Raw genomic sequence first — 23206 nt, 5'->3', positions numbered from 1 at the left:
ATTTTTTACAGGTGCGTTCGGTATTTTTGTTCGTTTTTAAAGTTTCTTTCGGTAAATTGTACTGGCTGCTCGGTTTGGAACATTACCAAAAAGCTGCGAAAATTACCGACCACTCGATTGGTGGTTTCACAAACTGTTCGGTAATTTTCGGAAACACCGAAGATTTCACCGAACGTTCAGCTGTTGAAATTCCTGTAAAATTTCACCGAATTCGGTGTTTTATTTTAAGTGTGTGAACTTAGAAGAATCCAAGATGACTAGAACAAGATATCTGACTCTTGCAGTATGCAACGGACACGATTGTCGCTGCGCGTTAACGAAATTCGAACTAATTTGTATACTGGTATTTTGATGATGACGGCAAGCGAAAGGTAAAGCAATTTATTTCAATACCCTTATATGGTCCTGTCATCTAATTTTTAGTATACTTGCTCGGTGCGGCCATCTAATTTACAATATCCTTATACGATGCTACCATCTACACAATTTAAACTGGATCTCGAGCTCGGTAAAAACACATCCGAGTTCACTCGGCAACTTTGGATTCAACCGATATTTCAGCAAAAAAATGCTGGTTGCCGAAAGTCTTCAGATCATTTTGCCGAGACTTCGTCCAAAAAACTAAGCTTGACGAATCTCGTCTCTATTTTTTGGCGAATTCATCGTTAAATACTGTTGATGCCGAGGTCAGCAAAAACATGACTGGTATCTCGGCATAATTTTACTTGTTGCCGTGTTTCGGCAATACAGGTGTCATTCTCATGAACGAGTTGCCGCCATTTTTCTTAATGCAAATTTATGCGTGTTACGTGTGAGCAAACAGGAAGCTGATACAAGTTCGACTGAAATTTGTGCAAACTACAAGTGTTTACAATCCGGTAGCCGGAAAAATGTAGTTCAGATTGGTGGGAAGTGGCTGAAACTCAACAAGTGTAGTTTCAAATCGTGTGAATACAATAACGTATTTGTTTTAAGGATAGGCATTAGACGTAGTTTTAGACTAGATGCTTTGCTCAATGCCCTACTGGCGAGCAAGATAAAGATATGTATTCAAGATTTAATATGAATAAATTTCTTTACTTACTAAAACTCATCGTGCTCATAATTTATCTTTTGAAAGAAAATTACCGAATCCACAGCGATACTATTCTCTGCGATTGGATTCCACTGAAAAAAACGGCTCTTTACTGTACCGAACATTTAGCTTATATAACAGAAAGGTCGTTAGACTGGTTTGCCGCTCCTCGGCTGGATTTGCCTAGAGCACAGTCATCTGTGTACCGCGATTCTCGGCATAAAATGACATCTGTCAAATATTGGTTTTCCGAGATTCTCGGCAGAAGAGATTCAGCCGAGAAGGTTGCCGAGCACTCGGCTGTCCAAATCTCGGCACAAACAATGCCGAAATTCGGCGCAATTTTTTAAGAGTGTAGTTTTCATCTTTATTTTGCGGATCATGCATGATAAATCGATTTTGCTGATAACCAGTTTTCTGCGCATTTAAGTCATCAGATGGCAGGACTAAACATTGTAAAGGTCTCGTGGACAAAATGTTTGAAACAACTGGAGGTCAGGTATCTTGCTCTAGTTATCTTTGCCTTAACTAAAAACTTAACTTCTTCTCTCGTTGTTATGTTAGTTTCAACATTTTAACTATGAACTTTTCAAGATGCCTATTACCATGACAATCACTAGAGTCTACGAGTTGAAGACTAGAGAATCGAGTTGAAGAACCGTAATTATTTAGCCGGTATATGTATTTCATGTTTCTCTAAATATTATCTACACTAATCTGCATCAGGAAATCAAGCACTGTTTGTAGCGAAGATTCGCAATATTCGTGTCAAGATTCTACCAGATTAATTGACTTGCATCGAAGATGACTCCAACAAGTTACCTGACGATTGTCGCTGCGCGTAAAGAAAAGTCGAACTAATTTTTACACTGGTAATTTGATGATGATGGCAAGGTGGCGAAAGGTGAAGCAATTTTTTTCAATATCCTTGTATGGTCCTGCCATCTTAATCTCAATATTCTTGTGCCGTGGGTAAAATGTATGAAAAAACTGGAAGATAGGTATCTTGTTCTAGTCATCTTTGCTTGCATTAAATATTGTATGCAACATGCTGTTAAGAAAAGTGTTAGGAAAGGCAAGCAGAAACAAGCCATAGACCATTTTACGAGACGTTTCTGAGCTTAGTTCATGAATGAAATTTTGACAGGAAGCACGGAACCGCTGACATAATGCACGTAGAAGCATCATCAATATCAGCACGATCCGTGACATTTGTCAGTACGTAAAATAAACTTTAAGGGCATACTAAGCGGTAAACAATTAGGGGTTGCAATGTTCCCAGGAAACAGGAATGAAAAATCTCATTTCCCGGGAATTCCCGGAAACCGGGAATAAAAAAAATCTTAGCAAAAATCAGATTTGAAATCAATAAATTGTTCATAATTTCATTCGCATGTCGCTTGAAAAACAAATTTATAAAACGGAACATATTCAAGTTAACATCAGACATTTTTGATCGATTTTTGTACCAAATATATGCAAAACAGGAGGTTTAAGGGTCTTCATGTAGTCGAACAATCGCTTCAGATCCGCTGACAGTTTTCCGTTAAGCCCAAATAATGTGATTTCCTTCTGTAAAAACTCACTCAATTCCGCTTAATCACAGCTGTTGTTTGATTTTTAGAGTGCTTTCAAATCACCTATTCCAGCTTTTGCTACATTTCAGTAGAAACTGTAGTGTCCCACTTTTCCAGTTTGTTGAAGAGAAAACTAAGTGTTCAGCAGGCATTAGACGAGTCTTAGTTGGTATATTTAGTACGAACTATTTTAGGCAATATATTTCTTCGGGCCAATATACGCTATACTATTACACAATAGCAGATATTCGCTCGAAACTCTGTTTGCTTCAATGGCAACAAAACCTTTCCACCCATTATTTCATCGAATATATTTGCTGTGGCATTACACCAAAGATAACTAGAACATGATACCTAACTTCCATATTTTTCATACATTTTGAACACGACCGATTTCCGATGATTAGTGCTGCCATCTGTTCAAGATTCTATATGAAAAAGGTGTAGCAGTTTGGTCAGCTCGACGCTTAAGATAACATGCAGATTAACCCTCTAGTACCCAAGTTAATTTTTAGACGTACTCCCAAAAAATCACTATGAAGCTTTATAAACATTTTTTAAGTATTGGTTAAAGCTTTTTAGAGGTATAACTGAAGACCGTCGAAAGGCAGCACTGGGCACTAGAGAGTTAATGATATTGTCATTTTTTGCAATTTATGCTATTGCCATATTTATTGTACTTCAAAGTACGAGGAAAAGTGTGAAATTTTCTGCCAGAGTGGGGGTTTATATTGAGGGGTTATATTTGATTTCAGGTCCCATTCTACCAAAACTTAAAGATTGATATATCGCAATCCAGGTTTCAAAACCATTGTGCATTTGGTCACGCTAATCGGGGTACCCAATTTTTGCTTTATTAACCTCAGAAAGAGTTGAATACTTGGCTGTAGAGCGTGCTCATAGTTGTTATCAGGAAGTTCTGATGATACGCTTAATTTTAAATGATGCGCCGATAATTCTTGATTCTTCCGGAAAGTCTCATGTTTTAGAACTAAACATTCGTACACTTTATTATCATTTTTCGGATGGTAGCACCGTACAGTCGTCCACATGGATACTGAAAAAAATGTTCCACCTTTTTTTACGCGGATTCCGGAATTCACGCGGTTTTTTTACGCGGATTCCGTAATTTACGCGGTTTTTTTTACGTGGCACGTATCCCCTGCGTAAAAGCGACTTTGGCGTACATCATATTAATAGTGTATAAATTAGTTTGACTTTTGCTCACGCGCAGCGACAATCATGTCCGATGAATTCTGCAAGAGTGAGGTATTTTGTTCTAGTCATCTTTGATTACACGTTCGGATCGTTGAAAAAACTGCGTAGCGAATTTAATTTTTATTGACAGAACAATATTTCAAACCCTTTTGGAGCTAGAAGAGTAGGATTCCGTGTAAAAAATTGGTTGATTAACTGGAACGTTTTTTCGCCATTCAGCGGTTTTCTGCGAAAGACAGAAAACTAGAAGGAAGCAATGGAATATTAAATAATCAGTTTAATACACTTGAAATAAGCCAGTTTTGGAGTATTTGAATGCCTACGAAATCAACATGCAAAAATGATTTTACGTTGAAATCGCGACCACGACCCAAGTTACACTAACTTTGAGTTTTTTATTATTATTTATACTTATGTCGTATTGATTAACAAATTTCAAATTTTTTATCAATTTACAGGTTAACAAAATTTTTATCAATAAACAAAGAAAAAGTCAACAACTTGTCGCTCAGTAGTGAACTAACAAGTAAAGAAGATTATTGGGCTAAGCAAACATTTGCCTAATTTTTATTATTATTGAATAAGATAGGGTAACCGCTCCTATATTCATCTCAGTACCTATATTCATCTCAACGTGCCTTTTTGATCAATTTATCGTCAAATTTTACCATATTTTCAACGTAAAACTTTCAGCCACTTGAGAAAATCGTGTAGCAAATAGATTTACTTTCAAAAATTTGTAGAAATTTGACGGTAAATTGAACAAATGAGAGAAATAAGATGAATATAGGTACATCAAGCTGTTGAGATGAATAATGGAGCGATTACCCTAGCAAATATTTTTGATAAATAATTAAAGCAAACAATTCGTTATTAAAAGGCAAACTAACATTAACCGTCATTTCAAGCAAATATTCGTTTCTTGTAATGATTACTTCAGTGCTGATTCAGAGTTCGACAACGTAAATTTCGCGTTTTGATAGAGTAGTTACTTTTATTACACTATTGCATAAGAAACTACGGTGAATTTTACGAAATTTTCGAGCAACTCGGGAATCTCGGGAATCAATTTTTCTGTTCCCGGAATTGCAAAGCCTATGCGCAATTCCCAGGAAAATAAACAAAAATATTTATTTAGCATGTCGATTTCGCTAAGACTTTGTACTTCTTCATGTAGACTCATGCTGGTGTTTCTGTTGCTGTGGGTTGCGGTTCTAAAAAAAAATATACACACTGCAGATTTTTTTTCTCGGCCAAATTTCCAAAATTGTCACAAATATTAAATATGTCAAACAGTAACTTTTTGAAAAACTCATTTTTTCACACATTCAAGACAAAAATGTTTGTCACAATCTATCAAAATTTGGTGATAGTGAAATGAGAAACAAAAAAGTTGAGAATTTTAAAAGAAATATTTTTGTTAATTTGAGCCACAATGGTTTGTTTGATTTATGTCTTCAGCAAAGTTGTAGATAGTATTTTTGTCGTTTCTAAAAAAATATATACCGTGAGAAAACAATATTTTTTTTTCAGAAAAAGTTGAAAGAATTATTATAAATTAAATATCTACAAAAATCTACTTTTTAAAGATCTCAATTTTTCTCACAGAAACTGCTTATTATTGTCTTAATGCTCATAAGAATATTGTAAAATACGAACTAAAAAAGTTATGATTTTTTGAAAAAAAAAAATTGAATTTATAATGCATGAACACTGCGAGAATACCTGTTAAGGTTTTCTGAGGTTTCGTCGCACCAACCGACCGATTTGCTCCACTGTGCGTCCTAACGTGAGTCGATACAAACAGAAACGAAGTCAGCAGACCCTTCTTTTTCGAAACAAAAAGCGCCGCCTGGAAGAGCTGGGAGCAGCCTTATCGTTCTCAAGAAACACGTACCTCGATTGTACAAGAAAAAAAAGGCACCCCTCGCAGGCTTTGTGCCGCAAACTGACATGTATCGGGATAAAGATGAAGGAATCTTACCGGATGAACGTGTGGTGATCGATAGATGGTAGCAGCACTACAATAAACACCTGGCGTGGACCTTGTCGGGAGGATGTTCTAGGCGGTTGCTGAACAGTATACCAAGCTGGAACGTAACGCAGAAAAGAGTGGATTGAAGGTGAATACGACTGAGACCAAGTACCTGGTAGCAGGGGAAACCGAGCGCGAAAGGGCTCACATAGGCAGTAACGTAGTTGACGAATTTGTGTTCCTCGGATCATTGGTAACGTCAGACAACAACTGCAGCATAGAAATCCGCAGACGTATTGTTGCTGGAAGTCGGGCCTACTACGGACTCCATAAGACGTTTAGATCTAGCAAACTTCGCCCGCGTACTAAGTGCGCCATACGGGCACGAGACATGGATAATGCTCAAGGAGGACTTGAAAGCACTAGCCGTTTTCGAATGACGTGTGCTTAGAACCATCTTCGGCGGAGTATGTGACAATGGCGTATGGAGGCGAATAATGCAGGAATACAAAAATTCACAGAAATGGTTGAATAGCTATAATCTCAACGAAATCGCTAATTCGTCAGTAGAAATTTAGAGTCGCTAATTAGCAAATTAGTGTAAGGCGTCCAAAACCGAACTGAATTAAGTCAAAATTGAAAGCTGGTCAATAAACTCAATGAAGTGAAGAAAAGGCCTCCGAGCAACAGAGCATAAGTATTTTATCCATTTTTATTCGATATCAATAATGTAATATTTTGCTAACATACATCGGTTCTTAGTTTCTTGGCTTACTGGAAATGTTTATCGTTCCGTATACACTGGGCTCATCATGCATTTTAGTCCACTATTCTGGATCACATGTTGATCGCGCTGCGCTTGTTACACGATTATTTAGCTTACCTAACGTAATCGACTATATTTATCATGTCTTTTGCAATTCCTCTTTTTTTTTACAAAACTGAATTGAAACTGAGCATCTTCAGCGAAGCTATTTTCCTCTGTACAAACTAAAATTCTCTCTTTTTTTCTTTATAACGAAAAATGATTGTGTGAAAAACATAAGACGCATTACACTGTTGTCCCTTTCTTTTCCTTATATCAGAGTTTGGTTGATTTTTCATTTTTATTTACACTTCAAAGTATCAGCATTTACAGCAAAATTTACGCTTTAAATGCAGTTTTTTACGTTTATTTTCGTTTTACTTGCAAGGATAACATCATTTGCTGTGAATTTTGTATGTCTTAAATAGATTTGCTGACGAGTAGAATAGTATACTTGTAACCACAAACTTGTTATTATCGAGAGTTTCCCTTTTTTGTTTAGTTTTTACTCTTGCTCTTTTCCAATCTCTCAGTAGGCAGAGAATGCACTCGAATCGTATACTTGGTTTCGCAGAGTTCCGTTTTGCTTTGCCGGAAACCGTCTGCGCTTGACAGACGGAATAAAAAAGTCTTAGTCTACTTCTTGTTATTAGCCTACTTCTTGTTATTGACAGATCGTATACATCGTTTTTTCTTTTCTTTTTGTTTTACTGGGCAATAGAGGAAAGGAATGTTATGGTTAACTTCATCACTAAGTTAACATTTTCTCGTATTCTTGGATTACTTTACAAAAGCCCCCAATCCAGGCGCAATTAAACGCCCAAGAAATTTTCTTATCAGGGCGAATTAAACTAAAAGTTGAGTAATAGATAATACTGGTACGGCAATTTTAGCGTCGTTACATCTCTGTTACGTATGCATTTTAATGTTACAGTTTCCATCCATCTCTCGGTTCCTCTAGGTGTGAGTTTATGTGATTAGTGCTGTCATTCGCTGTATGATACAATCACTCCTCCGTCCTTTTACTTAAACAGCTCCAGTCAATACACCGAGTTGTGGTGGTCATAATTGTGCGCATGCAGATACGACGGCATCGTCTGGTTCAGTTCCGAGGCGCGTCTCCGCAGGGCGGCTATGCTGTGACCTCGCCAGACGTCATCGTCCCCATCCGGAGTGCCAGAGCCGAGACCCTGACAATTGGAGATGCTGTGCTGATTGGCACCTGGTTGGCTCGACTGTGGAATTGAGATTTGTCTTTAGTCGATGGAAACTTAGCGATATGAAATAACTCACCATATCTCCGTTGGCGTTGGTATCATTCTGACTAGCACCTTGCTGTTGCTGTTGTTGCTGTTGCTGCTGTTGTTGCTGCTGCTGTTGCTGCTGTTGTCCACTGGTTAGTGGTGGCGTAGATGACGAGCAAGCATTAATGTTTGGCGGGGTGGAGGTGGGTGAACTTCCGGTGCAACCAACGCCACTTACCGAGTGCTGGTACATCATGGTATCACCTGCGAATGGAATATCTGGGAATTAAAATAGACGAAATGGCAGCTCTGAGTGTTGCGCGTTCGATAATCAAATCCATCCTAAAAGTGGCCAAATTACCCAAAGCGTTCAGTCCATAGTTGTGGTAACCGCCGGCTCCCATGGCGGAGGAGATATTGATTCCCGAGTTTAACCCACTGTTGAGCGAGGACGAAAGGGAAGAGGTTTGATTCAGCTGACCGAATCCTGCATTTTTGCGGTCACCGGTTATTGTTGTTAGTCATTAGCAAGCGATAGGTTTGGCGATGGGAAGAAAAAGTCAGGACAAACATTTTGAGTTCAATTAGTGAAACGGAGTTGTGGTTAGTGGGTTAAAGGTTACAAGAGGTTGTTTATTACATGGAAAATTTCTAAACTTTTTTCCCCAGGAAAACTTACCAGCAGTCATCGGGTTGACTCCCACTCCCCAGCGATCGCCGCCGAACATCGATGTTCCGCATAAGCTTTCACTCATCGCTATGTTGGTTATATTGGCTCCGAAGGGCGGCAAACCGTGCGAGGGTAGGAGGGCACCTGTAAGGAAGCGAGACAGAGAACGTTTGAGAATGACTGATTGATGGTTAAAGTTTTTTTACAAACCCTTCCAGTTTTGAGCATTTTCAGCTCAAACAACGAATAGGTTGTTTCTATTTTCTTTTAAATATATTTACATGTTTTATTTCCCGTTAGACATAGTTTTCTCCTTAGAAGTAATTTCTAACCAGACTGATATAGTAAATCATATTTACTATTTTATTGGTGATAAATGTCTTATTTAAATTTCACTCCTAGGTTCATTCGTTGCGAACTTATTTGGAGTGCAGTGAATTTCGAATCAGGTGAAACGACTTGAGAAAATACATGTTATAATTATATCATGTTTCGAAAAGTTATATCCACTAATGTTTTATATTAGCAAGATATTTTTTAGAGTTACAAAAAACCGTCACTTTAGCAGTGTCTTTGTGTATGATAATAAATTATTTGAATATTAGAATAAACTATTTGTTAATTACGGACATTGCTGGACATCGCAATGGCAATGGTGTCAGTTGGAGAGCACCGCTCCTAGTGGTCGGATTTAAAATTCTTTGACAGCTAGTTGCATGGAAACTATTCGCCTTTAGTGCTGGAAGTTTCATCGTAATACGTGAAGTTTGAAGAAAGTCGATCTAAATCAGGCAGCCTATAGGATAGAGAGAAGACGTAGAACTCACCGTTATGGTAACTGTCACACCAAAACGGCGGGTTCCCCCGCCAAAATAAGCTTTGCGATGTTATTTTGCGTGACTTTCTCAATATTATATGTTTAGGGACCCAAACACATCTCACGTAACAGGAATGAAACCGTATGGCGGTAAAGCGTATATCAAACATGTTTAAATTTAATATGTGTTAAAGTCACATTCCGATTCGGAACTTCACCTTCTGTTTACTATACACAGACTTCGCAGCCAACCGTTAAGTGTACAGGTCAATTGCGGGGCTAGCGCTACGATCCTACTAACACTAACAGTCTCTGCCGAGTCAAGACTCGAACCTACGATGAATGGCTTGTTAGGCCAGCATCGTACCTCGAAAGCTGGGATTCGAAAAACATTAACAATTCTTTTTTTTTAATTGTACTTGCATACAACTTGTTACGTAAACTAGTAAGTCCCTTTTTTCATCGCAACTTGATTGCAATACTTTGCGTCAAAACTTTCGAAACTTTAAAGGCCTTCCAGCCGTTTTGGTGTGAGCTTAACGGAAGTGAGTGTCATGGCGTCTCTCTTTTCTATAGGCTTTCTAATCTAAATGGAGGACAAAAAAAAAGCAAAATAGTTCTGCACACTCACGTCGAGAACCCGATGTGGTCCGCTCCGAAAATCGCAAAGCATTCAAATTTACCAAGCCAACTGTGTATTATGTATTCGAACGTACATAAACGTATGATTCTAACAATAGTGTTGTCCGGAGTATACGTCCAGGAGGAGGCTGCCGTTCTTTCCATGTCTGTAAGTACCCTAACAGGACGTTTAAGTAAACCCTGGTAGTTGAAACATGCACTTGAGAGTACAAAGGATGCTTGCTTATGGACGTCGAAAGATATACGAGCATAAATTTTGCACAGTTTTTCGGAACGAAATTGTATGATTGGCAAATTTTCTACAGCTTACTATTGACTTTTATTAGTTTGGCCGAGCTTCAATTGATTGATATTTTCCGTTTATACTATTTGTTTCTTAAGGGTTTTTCAATAAGAGCGCTACGAAAGTAGAGAGATAGGGACAGCAAATGACGCCATGTTTTCCCGCCCTCTTGACATGTCTCTTCAGTAAGGTTCGCCATTCAGAGAGGGCTATCACTTTGACAGAACTTTGGATTATTTCTGGTTTCTCTTATCACCTTCTGTCCTAAAACCGGACCTGTGTGTGCCTTACTGAACAGTAGAACTCACTTTTTGAGGCACTCTTGCTTGTGTACCGTTGAGTTCATCGTCTTGTTCGTTATAAAAATATGAGTTTCCCGCTCGCAGATTCCATGCAATTTAATCAGCAAAAACAAATTTGAATTTGGCGATCAGAAAGGACATCAACTTATCCAATTGCCACCAGATTCCGTCGAACCGAAAAATACTGAGAAATATTCAAGAGGAAAATAGAGATGAAACATATCTTAATACAATCAGTGGAGATTATGACAAATCTCAAGCACTACGAGCGATCTTTTTCACAAATTCAAAAAAAAAAGTGGTTGAGTGATCCAAGTCACCCTGCTGATCAAAGTTCCCAGTTGACGGAATCGATATTTTTTCACATCACAAAAAAATACGACCAACAAACATATTATTTTGACGTAGAACCACGTTTCTCAGGGAGTTCAGCTACATAGGGATGTGAAATGAAAATATAAAAACGGAAAAAAATGTCCAAATTCAAATGCTAATAGGCGGTTAATTTTCAATGGATTTCCTTCGTTCGTGCAGCAATCGATTGAGAAATCTTTGATACACCCGTCCAAAAGCACAAGTGTAATTTGATTATTCGAACTATTGTACTATTGAAAATTTAGGGCCTTGTTGAAACGCAAAATACGGCCTCTGATTGGTCGCCTAATGCTTACTTTCCCAAGCACAGTCGACAAAATTATTTTGGACAGCACCTGCGACAGTCCTTACTTAACAGCAGCAGCAGCAGTGGCAGCGGACAGTAGCAGCGGGGAAAAACCTAATTTTTTTCCGTAATTTGATTCAAAACCGATATTTTGCACAAACTGGAATGCCAACAGACCAAGAATCAAGCATAGGCTGTGAAGAATTCGCATGTTTTAGTACATTGTGAGGTAGGAGAAGTTGGGGATTTGAGAAAATCAAAAAAAAAATATTTCGATCATCTTTACCACCCTACAAAATGCAGGTTCTCCTAAATAATAATAATATTATGCATGAAATATCTTCAATATGCGTTATTATTAAGGAAAAAAAACTTAGATAGATAAGTATATCTTACCATGCCACGATTGAGCACAACGTTTCACACAGATAAAAAACTCAACTTTTCACTAATTTCAAACATTAAAAAAAATTATTTAACAGTGAGTATCATCTCTATATTCTTCTCAAATTCAAAGATTTCAGTCTCAGCCATTCGAAAAACCCAACTTTAGCTGCCGCTTCAAAAGTTATTTGATTTTTGGTACAGCATGTTTTTTACGTATAAACTATGCGTTTCGCGGCAGCGCTCTATGACGACATCACATTTTTACAAATTCGTGAAGCACACAGTCAAAAGTCCAGCAGAATTGACACCATGCAAAATGTATTGAACGGTATTTTGGTTGCATCTGATCCCATTTGTCCAGTTTAGGAACAAACTTTGATTTAACTAATTCCCGCGAAACAAAAAAAAGTTGTCGTGAAACTGCTTTACATTGAAAATGAATAGAAGACGATGAATAAACGTTTCTATCACCTATTAGAATCTAATCATTTTTGTACGTTTGATACGTTTAATACGTTTAGAATATGTGTATGTTTATGCGTGTGAAAAAGAGTGACTTAAACCATTTTAGGCATGACGATAAACCACGATCCAAATAATTAAACGTTCCTAACAACTGATCCAAGGACACTAAATCGCTTAGACTTGAGTAGCATCGAAAATTCCACTTTCAAAATTGAGCGATCTAAATCAAATAGTAATCTAGAGCAATGCATGTTGTACATAAATGTACAAGGAATCCTGCCAAAAAATTCTCCTGAAAATGCCAAACCTCCTTGCTTTGAATTTAAGAAGATAGAAATTATATTCCATTAAAATAAAGTTTTCTAGATGAGAAAAGTTCTCTAGATCAAAACATGATGTGCAAAATGGTAAATCGTATACAGTTGATCAACTTCGCGTGACACTTGAGACCTTTATAACATGAACTTAAAAAGTTGTTGCGCTTTTTACGGAATAAAGTGGTCTAGATAAGTATAAACTGATCTAGACCAAACATTAAAGATCGATCACAATCATTCGAACAACTTTGCCAAGGACACCAATATTCTATGACTTGGATTTGAGGAGTTATGGGGTTTTGTTCTGCGAATAATGAAAATAGTTATATCTCGTTAACGGTCAATCCTACAATTTTATTGTTTTCGACAACTTTATGTCAATTGATGATATGAAAAAGTTTTTCGAAGAAACAAAATGGCTAGCACCATTTATTCAGAAAATAGATGTCAGCGCCATCTGTAAGAAGAGAATCAAAGCTATTTTAACACATTTTTCATAAAGATATTTTTATGCTGAACAACATTGCTAAAGACAAGATGAACACTGTTGAAACAACCATTAAGGAGTTATGAGGTTTTGTCGCACCAATAGACCGATTTGCCCCACTGTGCGGTAGTGGTCAGGTCAACTGTTGCTGCTTTTGCGCGATAGCGACAGCATCAGTAGTAGCACAGAGAACAGACATCCAAGCTAAAGTAACTTTATTGTGTAAACTTTTGTAACTGTCATTTTACAAACACCCTTCGTTCTGTTAGTTCAGGTCAATCGTGGGTTGCTCACATCTGTCAAATTTGAGACGAAAACATTGTTTTGTTTTGTTCTTTTTTCGTCGCGTTTTTATTGCAATGGGTTGGAAGTGCGAAATTACTTCCTGTCTTAATTACCGAGGTAACGGACCAGGTGCAGCACGCAACGTGTCCTTTTTTAGTGTTCCGAAAAGCAATGCATTGTAAATATCGATTTGCTGTTGCTTTCTTTTACCCAGTTGAAGTTTTGGCGGAAAAAATCTTATTATATAGATGCTCCGAGTGGGTTGAAGCATGCCAGTCAGTCCATGCCACGGAAACATTTCTAATTCATGGTCCAGAGGGATTCGCGAAAAAAAAAGTGTGTTCGGAGCATTTTGCATCAAGATCTTTTCGTGATGCAAACAAAAACATAGAGGGTAATGAACAACAAATATAGTGGTCAAAATTCAGTACAATTTTACTAATTTGCTTAAACAGGTTGCATCCAGATGCTATTCCCGACAGATTGAAACTGTGAGTTCGTATGTTGAATCCGATATTCAGTACATCGAGGAGGATAAGGAATTCTTCGAATGTAGGAAAACCCAAATCAATGACAAAGTTTCTCCGACCGTTTTACCAAAAGCTTCACTGGGAGAAGCATCAAATGCTGTTTCCGATAGTTCATCAAATTTAAATTTTGACTTTGAGTTCGATATTCAGTTCATCGAGGATGATGTGGTTTTCTTGGAATGGAGCAACAGGGGAACAATGGAGATTCCCCTGTATAATACTCCGGAAAGTCAATTGAACAGCCCAAGGTCTCCAAACGGCCAACAAATCAGCTCAACAATTAGCAAACTAAATTCTGGGTTTGCCTGTTCCAAAGTTCCAAAGTATCGTTTGAATTAAATAATGATGCACGCGAAGCACGCATTCTTTAGTTGGAACAATCATTAAAAGTGAACCAAATTTTCAAAAAACAGCTATTGCTAAAATTGAATGATTCGCGTCGCCAATTGTTTATTCACAAGCAAACCAGTAAACGTCGATTAGAAATCTCACTGAAGTTTAAACGCCTTGCGTTTCTGTTGCGACGCGAGGCTAAAACACAACGAAAACTAGAAACTGCAAACGAGCGGCTTGGAGTGCAAGTCAAACTGAATCCTGTGATCTTCGATTCGTTGATTAACGTTAACCGTAAGCCACATGCCCGAAGATACGATTCAGAAACTAAACGATTCGCTGCGGGAGCTTATTTGAGTGGTCCCCACACCTACCGATATCTTCAGCGTTCTAGGAAAATTCACTTGCCCCACAAAAACACCGTGCATCAATATAACAAAAATATTCCCATTAAACCAGAAATAAACCTGCAAATTCTAGACAGGATAAAAAAAAGGCTAAAAGAAACAAAGATAAAAAGTGTCTTATCAAAACTTTATACTGCGATGGCATGTCCATAAAACCCGAACTTACATATTGCGCCAAAGCTGATATGTTTTACGGCTTTCCAAATGACGGAGTTTCTCGACGTATTAAAAAAAAATCCTGCACAATCAGCCACGGAGGCTATAGTTATCATGATATCTGGTCTTTACAAAAACTTCAAGCAGGTATTTCTACATAAAATATTATACGAATATTAATTGATATCTTCCATTTATAATACACCCAACGCAAACGGGGAACATTTTATTACTGGAGGGCAATTTTTTATTACTTATTGTGTCTTATGACTGCGCATTATACACAAATAGTAATAACCGAAAAGTAACAAAAATTATGACGGGCACACGCTTGTATGTGTTTCTGTAGGAGAACATACAGCCAAGCACCGCAATGCATGTGTTAGCAAGACTTCACTCACCGCATTTGTATTGATGCAACGACCAGATTCATTTTTGTCCCCTTCATCCACACATAATGAGAATCTCATCCGTCAATCTCAAATGTCTAATAGAAACACTTTCGTTTCGTCCCCCAGTGTTTACTTGAAATGAAAATATGTTATACTGTCTGAACAGAGTTGCCAAAGTTGCGAATATTGTTCTGGATGGGCACGAGTTTTGTATTTTCAAACAGGTGCAAATGAATTTCCATGAACCAATGAGTATGTGTTTTGGATAGTTTGCAAGAGAGCGAATGTTTTTGTTTTTCTCTAACGCTGTTTACAGATCGTGATGTCATTTAAAGACGCATTTCAAGTCTTTGAAATCATCAACGTTTGCATACTCTATGACGGGGAAAATGCTGCTTGGCAGCTCTTGTCATATCCTTCCTCTACTCCGTATGCATACAACGAGCGAACTAATACACGCTTTCCGGATGAATTGGAGATTGAAGAAACTTGTAACATGTGCAACATATGCGACGGTGTGTGATTTTTTTTACTTGAGATGGAAAGGGAGCAGTTTTTGACAGAAAAAAATCATGCATGTGGTAGAAACGACCATTATTAGATAGTCGTACTCCCGTAACACGTGCTAAATATATTACAGTATGTGTTGTTACTTGACTGGGGAAGAATTTTATTGCCTTTTAAGCAATAGGTTTGTTACCTAAAAGGCAATTTTGCGCTATTGCTTCTAAAGTAATAAGGAAAAGTTTTGCGTGTACATACAGCCCATCGCGTATTTTCTTGCACATAACAATTTGGATGGCAGCCTACAATTTAAATTGATTAAACAATGCAAACGCGCAGTTAGAAATAGCGGCTATATTCCATTGGTTCTAACCTTAGATCAATTTAGCACTAACTTGGAAATGGCTCGCGAAGTTGGAGCGACAGCAGCGTTGCCACTGATCGACATTGATGGAAAAACGATTGCATTGTTTTACGACCCACCCCATTTGATCAAAAGTGCCAGAAATGCGCTGTCCAAAACAACGCCGTGTTCAATAGGATGGTGGCATCGTTCATTCATATCAAAACACTCTTTGATATCGATTCATCATCGGGCTTGACATTCTGTGCCGAACACGCATCAGTATCGGACGTGTGATCGGTGATCGCTCCGATAGAATATAAAACAAAAGACGTGTGAACAAGTGTTGGCATTGTTTGCCTGGTCGAGTGAAATAAATCCGGGTTCAAGGTCGCGCCTTTGTGCAACTGTTTCGCATCGTGACTACCAGCTGGTGCGTAAGCCGATTTGGCTGCTGGCTGAATTGTGCTACAGCAGTGGACGAGACACAAAAGAGGAAAAAGAAGAAGCCATCAGTTGACAGTGAGTTGTATCGCTGAGTGAAGTGATCTCACACCTGGCTCGCTGCTGGTGGCTGTTTGGTGCTGCTGTATTGGTGCTGCTGGCTGTAACGGCTGCAACTTCGAACGATCGGACAACCAACCTTACTGGAAGGGAGAAGTAAAAAGGTACGTGCTCTTGTCGGCGCTAGTGCGCTAGACTTAGCGGGATGGATGTAGATTCTAAAGACCTGACGAAGGAGTACAAGGGCGTGACCGAAATTTCCAAGGTCCGGCCTAACAAGCTCCGTGTCGTGGTCAGTAACCTGAAAGAGGCCAACGATATAGCTTGCTCTGAGCTCTTCACACGCGAGTATCGCGTTTACATACCCGCACGAGACGTGGAGATCGACGGTGTCATAACCGATTTGGTCTGTCCGTCGAGTGTATACTGAAAAGTGCCAATGGGTGCTTTAAGAACAAAACCTGTCCCGATGTAAAGGTGCTCGACTGCAAGCAATTGCGGTCAGCATCGATCATCGGTGGCAAAACAGAATACACTCCGTCAGACTCGTTTCGAGTTACGTTCGCCGGGTCAGCACTACCAAGCCACGTCTCGATCCACCGGGTTCGTCTCCCTGTGCGATTATATGTGTCTCGCGTCATGAACTGCCTGAATTGTAAGCAGTTAGGCCACACCGCCGCCTACTGCTGCAATAAGGCACGTTGTGGCAAGTGTGGGGAGAATCATGCGGATGATTCCTGCAGTAAAAATGCTGAAAAATGCATTCACTGTGGGGAGAGTCAGCATGAACTCTCGACATGTGCGGTGTACATGCAGCGCAGGGATAAAATAAAGAGGTCTCTCAAAAAGCGTTCAAAGCGTTCTTACGCTGAGATGCTGAAGAAGACCGTTACCACTTCTCCCATTACATCAAACCCTTATGATCTGTTGTCCTCTGATGAAACCGATTCTGACGATTCACCAGCAGGAACATCTTACGCCAATCCTGGGGAGTCTAGAAAGAGGAAAAATATTTCCTCTCCTAAACTTCCCCGAAAAGGTCCTAAGATTTCCCAAAGTGAAATGAAAGTTACAAGCAAACCAAACAGTGCTGCGGAAAAACCGAAGCAAACTCCTCCTCGGCTTGCAAATTTAAAGTCCCAGAAGGAGTTCCCAGCACTGCCATGGAACATCTAAAACCTCAGTTGTTCCTTTTGCACTCCCAGTTGATGAAACAAACTCTGGATTAGTGAAATTTTCTGACATTGTGGACTGGATTTTTGAAACTTTCAATGTACCCGATCCAATTAAAATTTTTCTTACAGCATTTCTCCCAACAGTTAGATCGTTTTTGAAGCAGTTGACTGCCCAATGGCCCCTCCTTGCAGCGATTGTATCCTTCGATGCCTAATTCAACTGCGTATATGAAGGATTCTATCTCTGTCTTACAGTGGAATTGTAGAAGTATTTTACCAAAAATTGATTCGTTTAAAGTTTTGATAAATAAAAACAAATGCGATGCATTTTCCCTTTGTGAAACTTGGCTTACTTCAAATATTGATCTCAACTTCCATGATTTTAATATTATTCGCCTTGATCGAGACACCCCATATGGAGGAGTACTTTTAGGGATTAAAAAGTGCTATTCTTTGTATCGTATTAACCTCCCTCTCGATTCCAGGCATCGAAGTTGTCGCATGTCAAATGACAATACAAGGTAAAGAGCTTTGTATTGCCTCAATATATATTCCTCCCAGAGCACAGGTTGGGCAACGGCTGCTCTTTGATTTAATAGAACTTCTTCCCTCGCCACGTTTGATTTTGGGAGACTTCAACTCTCATGGTGTGGCTTGGGGTTCCCCTTACAATGATAACCGCTCCTCTTTAATCTATAACCTTTGCGATGACTTCGACATGACTATTTTAAACAACGGCGAAATGACACGTATCCCGAAACCTCCAGCGCGCCCAAGCGCTTTGGATCTATCCTTATGTTCGACGTCGCTACGGTTGGATTGCACATGGAGGGTAATCCTCGATCCTCACGGTAGCGACCATCTGCCTATTCTTATTTCAATTACTAACGGTTCAACTCGCATGCGACCAATTGACATTCCGTATGACCTCACACGGAATGTCGATTGGAAGTTATACGAGGAAATGATTTCAAAAGCGGTTGAGTCGATTCAACATCACCCACCACTTGAAGAATACAACCTCCTCGCGGGCTTAATCCTCGACGCCGCGTTGCAAGCCCAAACGAAGAAATATCCCGGCGTAACGATCAAAGAGCGGCCTCCAACTCTGTGGTGGGACAAAGAGTGCTCCGATGTCTACACGCAAAGATCCGACGCGTTTTTGGCCTTCCAGAAGGGAGGTATACCCGACGACTATATACGGTATTCAGAGCTTAATACCAAGCTTAAAAGCCTGGCTAAAGCAAAGAAACGCGGATATTGGCGTCGGTTCGTGAACGAGACGTCGAGGGAGACATCGATGAGCACTCTTTGGAACACAGCCCGAAGAATGCGGAATCGCGTAACGGTCAACGAAAGCGAGGAGTCTTCAAGTCGGTGGATATTTGATTTCGCCAGGAAAGTATGTCCGGACTCTGTTCCTGAGCAAAACATTGTTCGCGATGCGTCTCTGGGCCACGACGCGATAGAATCACCTTTTACGATGGCAGAATTTTCAGTTGCCCTCCTGTCCTGTAACAATAACGCGCCTGGGTTAGATAGAATCAAATTCAACTTGTTGAAGAATCTACCCGGCAATGCCAAGAGGCGCTTGTTGAACTTGTTCAATAAGTTCCTGGAGCAAAACATTGTACCGCAGGATTGGAGGCAAGTGAAGGTGATCGCCATCCAAAAACCAGGGAAACCAGCTTCTGATCACAACTCTTATAGGCCGATTGCAATGCTATCCTGTATCCGGAAATTGATGGAAAAAATGATACTCCGTCGTTTAGACCATTGGGTCGAATCAAATGGTCTACTATCAGATACTCAATTTGGCTTCCGCTGTGCCAAAGGGACGAATGATTGTCTTGCGTTGCTTTCAACAGATATTCAGCTGGCGTATGCTCGCAAAGAACAAATGGCGTCTGCGTTCTTGGACATTAAGGGGGCTTTTGATTCCGTTTCTATTGACATTCTTTCGGGCAAACTTCACCGACAAGAATTTTCTCCAATTTTGAACAATATTTTGCACAATTTGCTATCCGAAAAGCACATGCATTTTACGCACGGCGATTTGGCAACTTTTCGCATTAGCTACATGGGTCTTCCCCAGGGCTCATGTTTAAGCCCCCTTCTTTACAACTTTTATGTAAATGACATCGACGAATGTCTGGCAAATTCATGCACGATAAGACAACTTGCAGACGACAGTGTAATCTCTGTTACAGGAGGCAAAGCTGCCGATTTGCAAGGACCATTGCAAGATACCTTGGACAATTTGTCTGCTTGGGCTTTACAGCTAGGTATCGAATTCTCTCCGGAGAAGACTGAGATAGTAGTTTTTTCTAGGAAGCATGAACCTGCTCAGCTTCAAACACAATTAATGGGTAAAACGATTTCTCAGGTTTTGGTACACAAATATCTTGGTGTCTGGTTCGACTCTAAAGGCACCTGGGGTTGTCACGTGAGGTATCTGATGAAAAATTTGAACAAAGAGTGAATTTTCTTCGTACAATAACCGGACAATGGTGGGGAGCCCACCCAGGAGACCTTATAAGGCTTTACCAAACAACGATACTGTCTGTTATTGAGTACGGGTGTTTCTGCTTCCGCTCCGCAGCAAACACTCATTTGATCAAACTGGAGCGAATACAATATCGTTGTTTGCGTATCGCCTTAGGTTGCATGCAATCGACCCATACGATGAGTTTGGAGATCTTAGCTGGAGTTCTACCTTTGAAAACCCGCTTTTGGAGCCTGTCTTCTCGTATTCTAATCAAATGTGAGGTCTTGAACTGTCCTGTGATTGAAAATTTTGAAAGGTTAATCGAACTTGATTCTCAAACCCGTTTTATGACATTGTATTTCATTCACATGTCCCAAAATATTAACCCTTCTTCGAATATTCCAAATCGTGTCGACTTATCAAACACTTCTGATTCTACTGTGTTTTTCGATACATCCATGATAGAAGAAACTCGTGGAATCCCGGATCATTTACGCGTGCAGCAGATCCCCAAAATTTTTTCCAATAAATATCGAAACATCAACTGCGACAATATGTTCTACACTGACGGATCACTTATCGAGGTGTCCACTGGCTTCGGTATCTTCAATAACAATTTAACCGTCTCCCATAAGCTCGATAATCCTGCTTCTGTTTACGTCGCAGAATTAGCTGCAATTCAGTACACCCTAGGGATCATCGAAAAAATGCCCACGGACCATTATTTCATCTTTACGGATAGTCTCATTTCCATTGAGGCTCTCCGATCGATGAAAGATGTTAAGCACTCTCCGTATTTCCTGGGGAAAATACGGGAAAATCTGAGTGCTTTATCCGAAAAATCTACTCAGATTACCTTAGCGTGGGTCCCTTCTCACTGCTCGATACCGGGCAATGAGAAAGCGGACTCTTTGGCTAAGGTGGGCGCAACAAACGGTGGAATTTATGAAAGACCAATTGCCTTTAATGAATTTTTCTCATATGTACGTCAGAATACGATCATCAGTTGGCAAAATGCTTGGACCAGAGGGGAACTGGGAAGGTGGTTACATTCCATAATCCCCAAGGTGTCGACGAACCCGTGGTTCAAGGGGTTGGATGTAGGCCGGGATTTCATTTGCGTGATGTCCCGGCTTATGTCCAATCACTATAGATTTGACGCGCATCTCCGTCGTTTTGGGCTCGGGGAAAGTGGTATCTGTGCCTGTGGTGAAGGTTATCACGACATAGAGCACGTTGTTTGGTCATGCCCTGTACACCGTGACGCCAGGTCTAAATTAATAGCTTCCCTGCAGGCCGAAAGTAGGCAGCCGGCTGTTCCTGTTCGTGATGTCTTGGCGAGCCGTGACCTATCCTACATGTCCCTTATATACATTTTCCTGAAATTCATCCACGCCCCAGTTTAATCCTATTCCCTTCCGCCTACATCCAACCAAACGACAAGAACACGTTAAGACCCCGGATCCGGAAACAGCAACTAGACCCGCACGATACTCTCAGGTCCCGAGGGAGACAACCCAATATGTCAGTCCGTAATATCTTGGCCCAGCAGCGGAACATGTGCTTACCTATGGCAATGAAAACCATCATACAGTAAACCAGTGCTTTTAATGCAAAATATTATAGCTTTAAGTTACATTTAGTTTCAGCTCGTAGTCGGCAGCGAGGATAAAAAATTTGCTTTTAGTTATTAAGATACTTTAGAAAGTAAGCTACCAGATATAATTGGCGCCGTTAAACATTAAATTGTATTTGTGCCGTGTCAAATAAATTATAGATGAACAAAAAAAAAAAACAATATAACGCTGTTTTTGTTGTTAAAATAACCTTTTGTTTTTTCTCTATTATTGATTGTTCAAATAAACAGTAATAAAAACATATAATTTTTTGTTTTTTTAATATTTTTTTACAAGAATGGTTTTATTAATATGTTTCCCGGTATCGATAGAACTCGCACTGCCTACAACTTATCATCACTTGTGTACATTACGATATACGCGTTGGATGCGTAGATCGTGAAATCATCCAGTCAACATATGTTCTCCAAAAGGAAAGCCCATCAAACTAGAGATTAATCCTTCAGTTTTTTTGCTAGCAACACACTGCACTCCTCGCCTTATAGTCGAGTATATGACGTCTTTGCTTATTTAGATCTAGATCTAGTTTCTCGTAGATCCAGACGGTCCTAGGTTCTTGCAAAAACATAATTCCAGTGCAAAACGCATTGTTAAGATCCGCTGCAGCTAACTTCAGAATTTACTGCGGACACTGTGGATTGGATTAAAAATAATAAAATATTGAGTGAGCAACTCAGCTTCAAATGTGAACAGATCTTTCGAACACAGAAATACTTACGTTTTCATCGCCTTTTTATAACTCCCTCACAAAGTTTGAGTCCGATAATAACTTCTTTTCTGCTGTATTTGTATTCGTTTATAAACTGAATAAAGTAAAGCAAGATTTTCAAACTTTTGTCTTCAGGTTCCTGCAACTAACCTCTGTATTTGCCTAACGAAAACTGCACAGCACAGCACTGCACTTGTTTACATTGACACATATGAATGGTGCCTCAAATGATCAATAGTGAATAAAATCGGGTTCGGCAGATCAATGCATCGTCGCTAAGGAACGAGTGCAAATGACTAAGATGCAGAATTGATTTTGCCGAATCTGTTTCGTTGTGTGCATTGAATCATATAATGACGGTTGATTGCTTGGTAATTGTCAATTGAAAATGACTTTGTCAGGCTCAGCTCCACACCAAGATTGGGATTTTTTCAAAGTGAACCTAGATGAATAATTCCCCCAATGTGCGCCATATCCGTGATGTTCGATGCCTTGGCTTTGTGCTTTTTCGTGATCACTTCGTATGGATTGACCCAAATATTAATGTGTAGTCATTACGGTGTTAACACATCCGTAAATAACAAATACAAAATTTATTTTTGAAAACTAGACTGAATTCGAGCTAGTTAGTAAATAGGAGGGCAATGTAACTAGAAGCCAAATTGACGCAGACTGTCTTTCTAATGCTATGAACTTTTCGCTATAATCCTACTTACTATATAGGGTAACCGCTTCTATATTCATCTCAGTACCTATATTCATCTCATCACGCCTTTTTGAACAATTCATTGTTAAATTTTACCATATTTTCAACGTGA

The 23206-nt window shown here is 39.4% G+C and overlaps 1 protein-coding gene across 4 annotated transcripts in view; it reads right to left on the bottom strand.

Moving 5' to 3' along the window:
- Positions 1-6530: 6530 nt before the first annotated feature.
- Positions 6531-23206, bottom strand: part of LOC129724098 (homeobox protein orthopedia) — a 114580-nt gene continuing 97904 nt past the window's right edge. For 2 of the 4 annotated variants that reach the window (XM_055678721.1, XM_055678724.1), the window contains exons 5-8: positions 8574-8708; positions 8256-8381; positions 7944-8173; positions 6531-7885 (exon numbers count right to left, since the gene is read on the bottom strand). In XM_055678721.1, the coding sequence (XP_055534696.1) occupies positions 7691-7885; positions 7944-8173; positions 8256-8381; positions 8574-8708 (686 nt within the window). In that variant the 3' untranslated portion in view covers positions 6531-7690. The remainder of the gene's footprint in view (positions 7886-7943; positions 8174-8255; positions 8382-8573; positions 8709-23206) is intronic. The other 2 variants (XM_055678723.1, XM_055678725.1) reach the window with 2 other exon arrangements.

This window comes from Wyeomyia smithii, chromosome 2 (genome assembly GCF_029784165.1).
Source record: "Wyeomyia smithii strain HCP4-BCI-WySm-NY-G18 chromosome 2, ASM2978416v1, whole genome shotgun sequence".
Classification (NCBI taxonomy): domain Eukaryota; kingdom Metazoa; phylum Arthropoda; class Insecta; order Diptera; family Culicidae; genus Wyeomyia; species Wyeomyia smithii.
The sequence above is the reverse complement of the archived record's forward strand: the minus strand, read 5'-3'. Positions and strand labels throughout refer to the sequence as shown.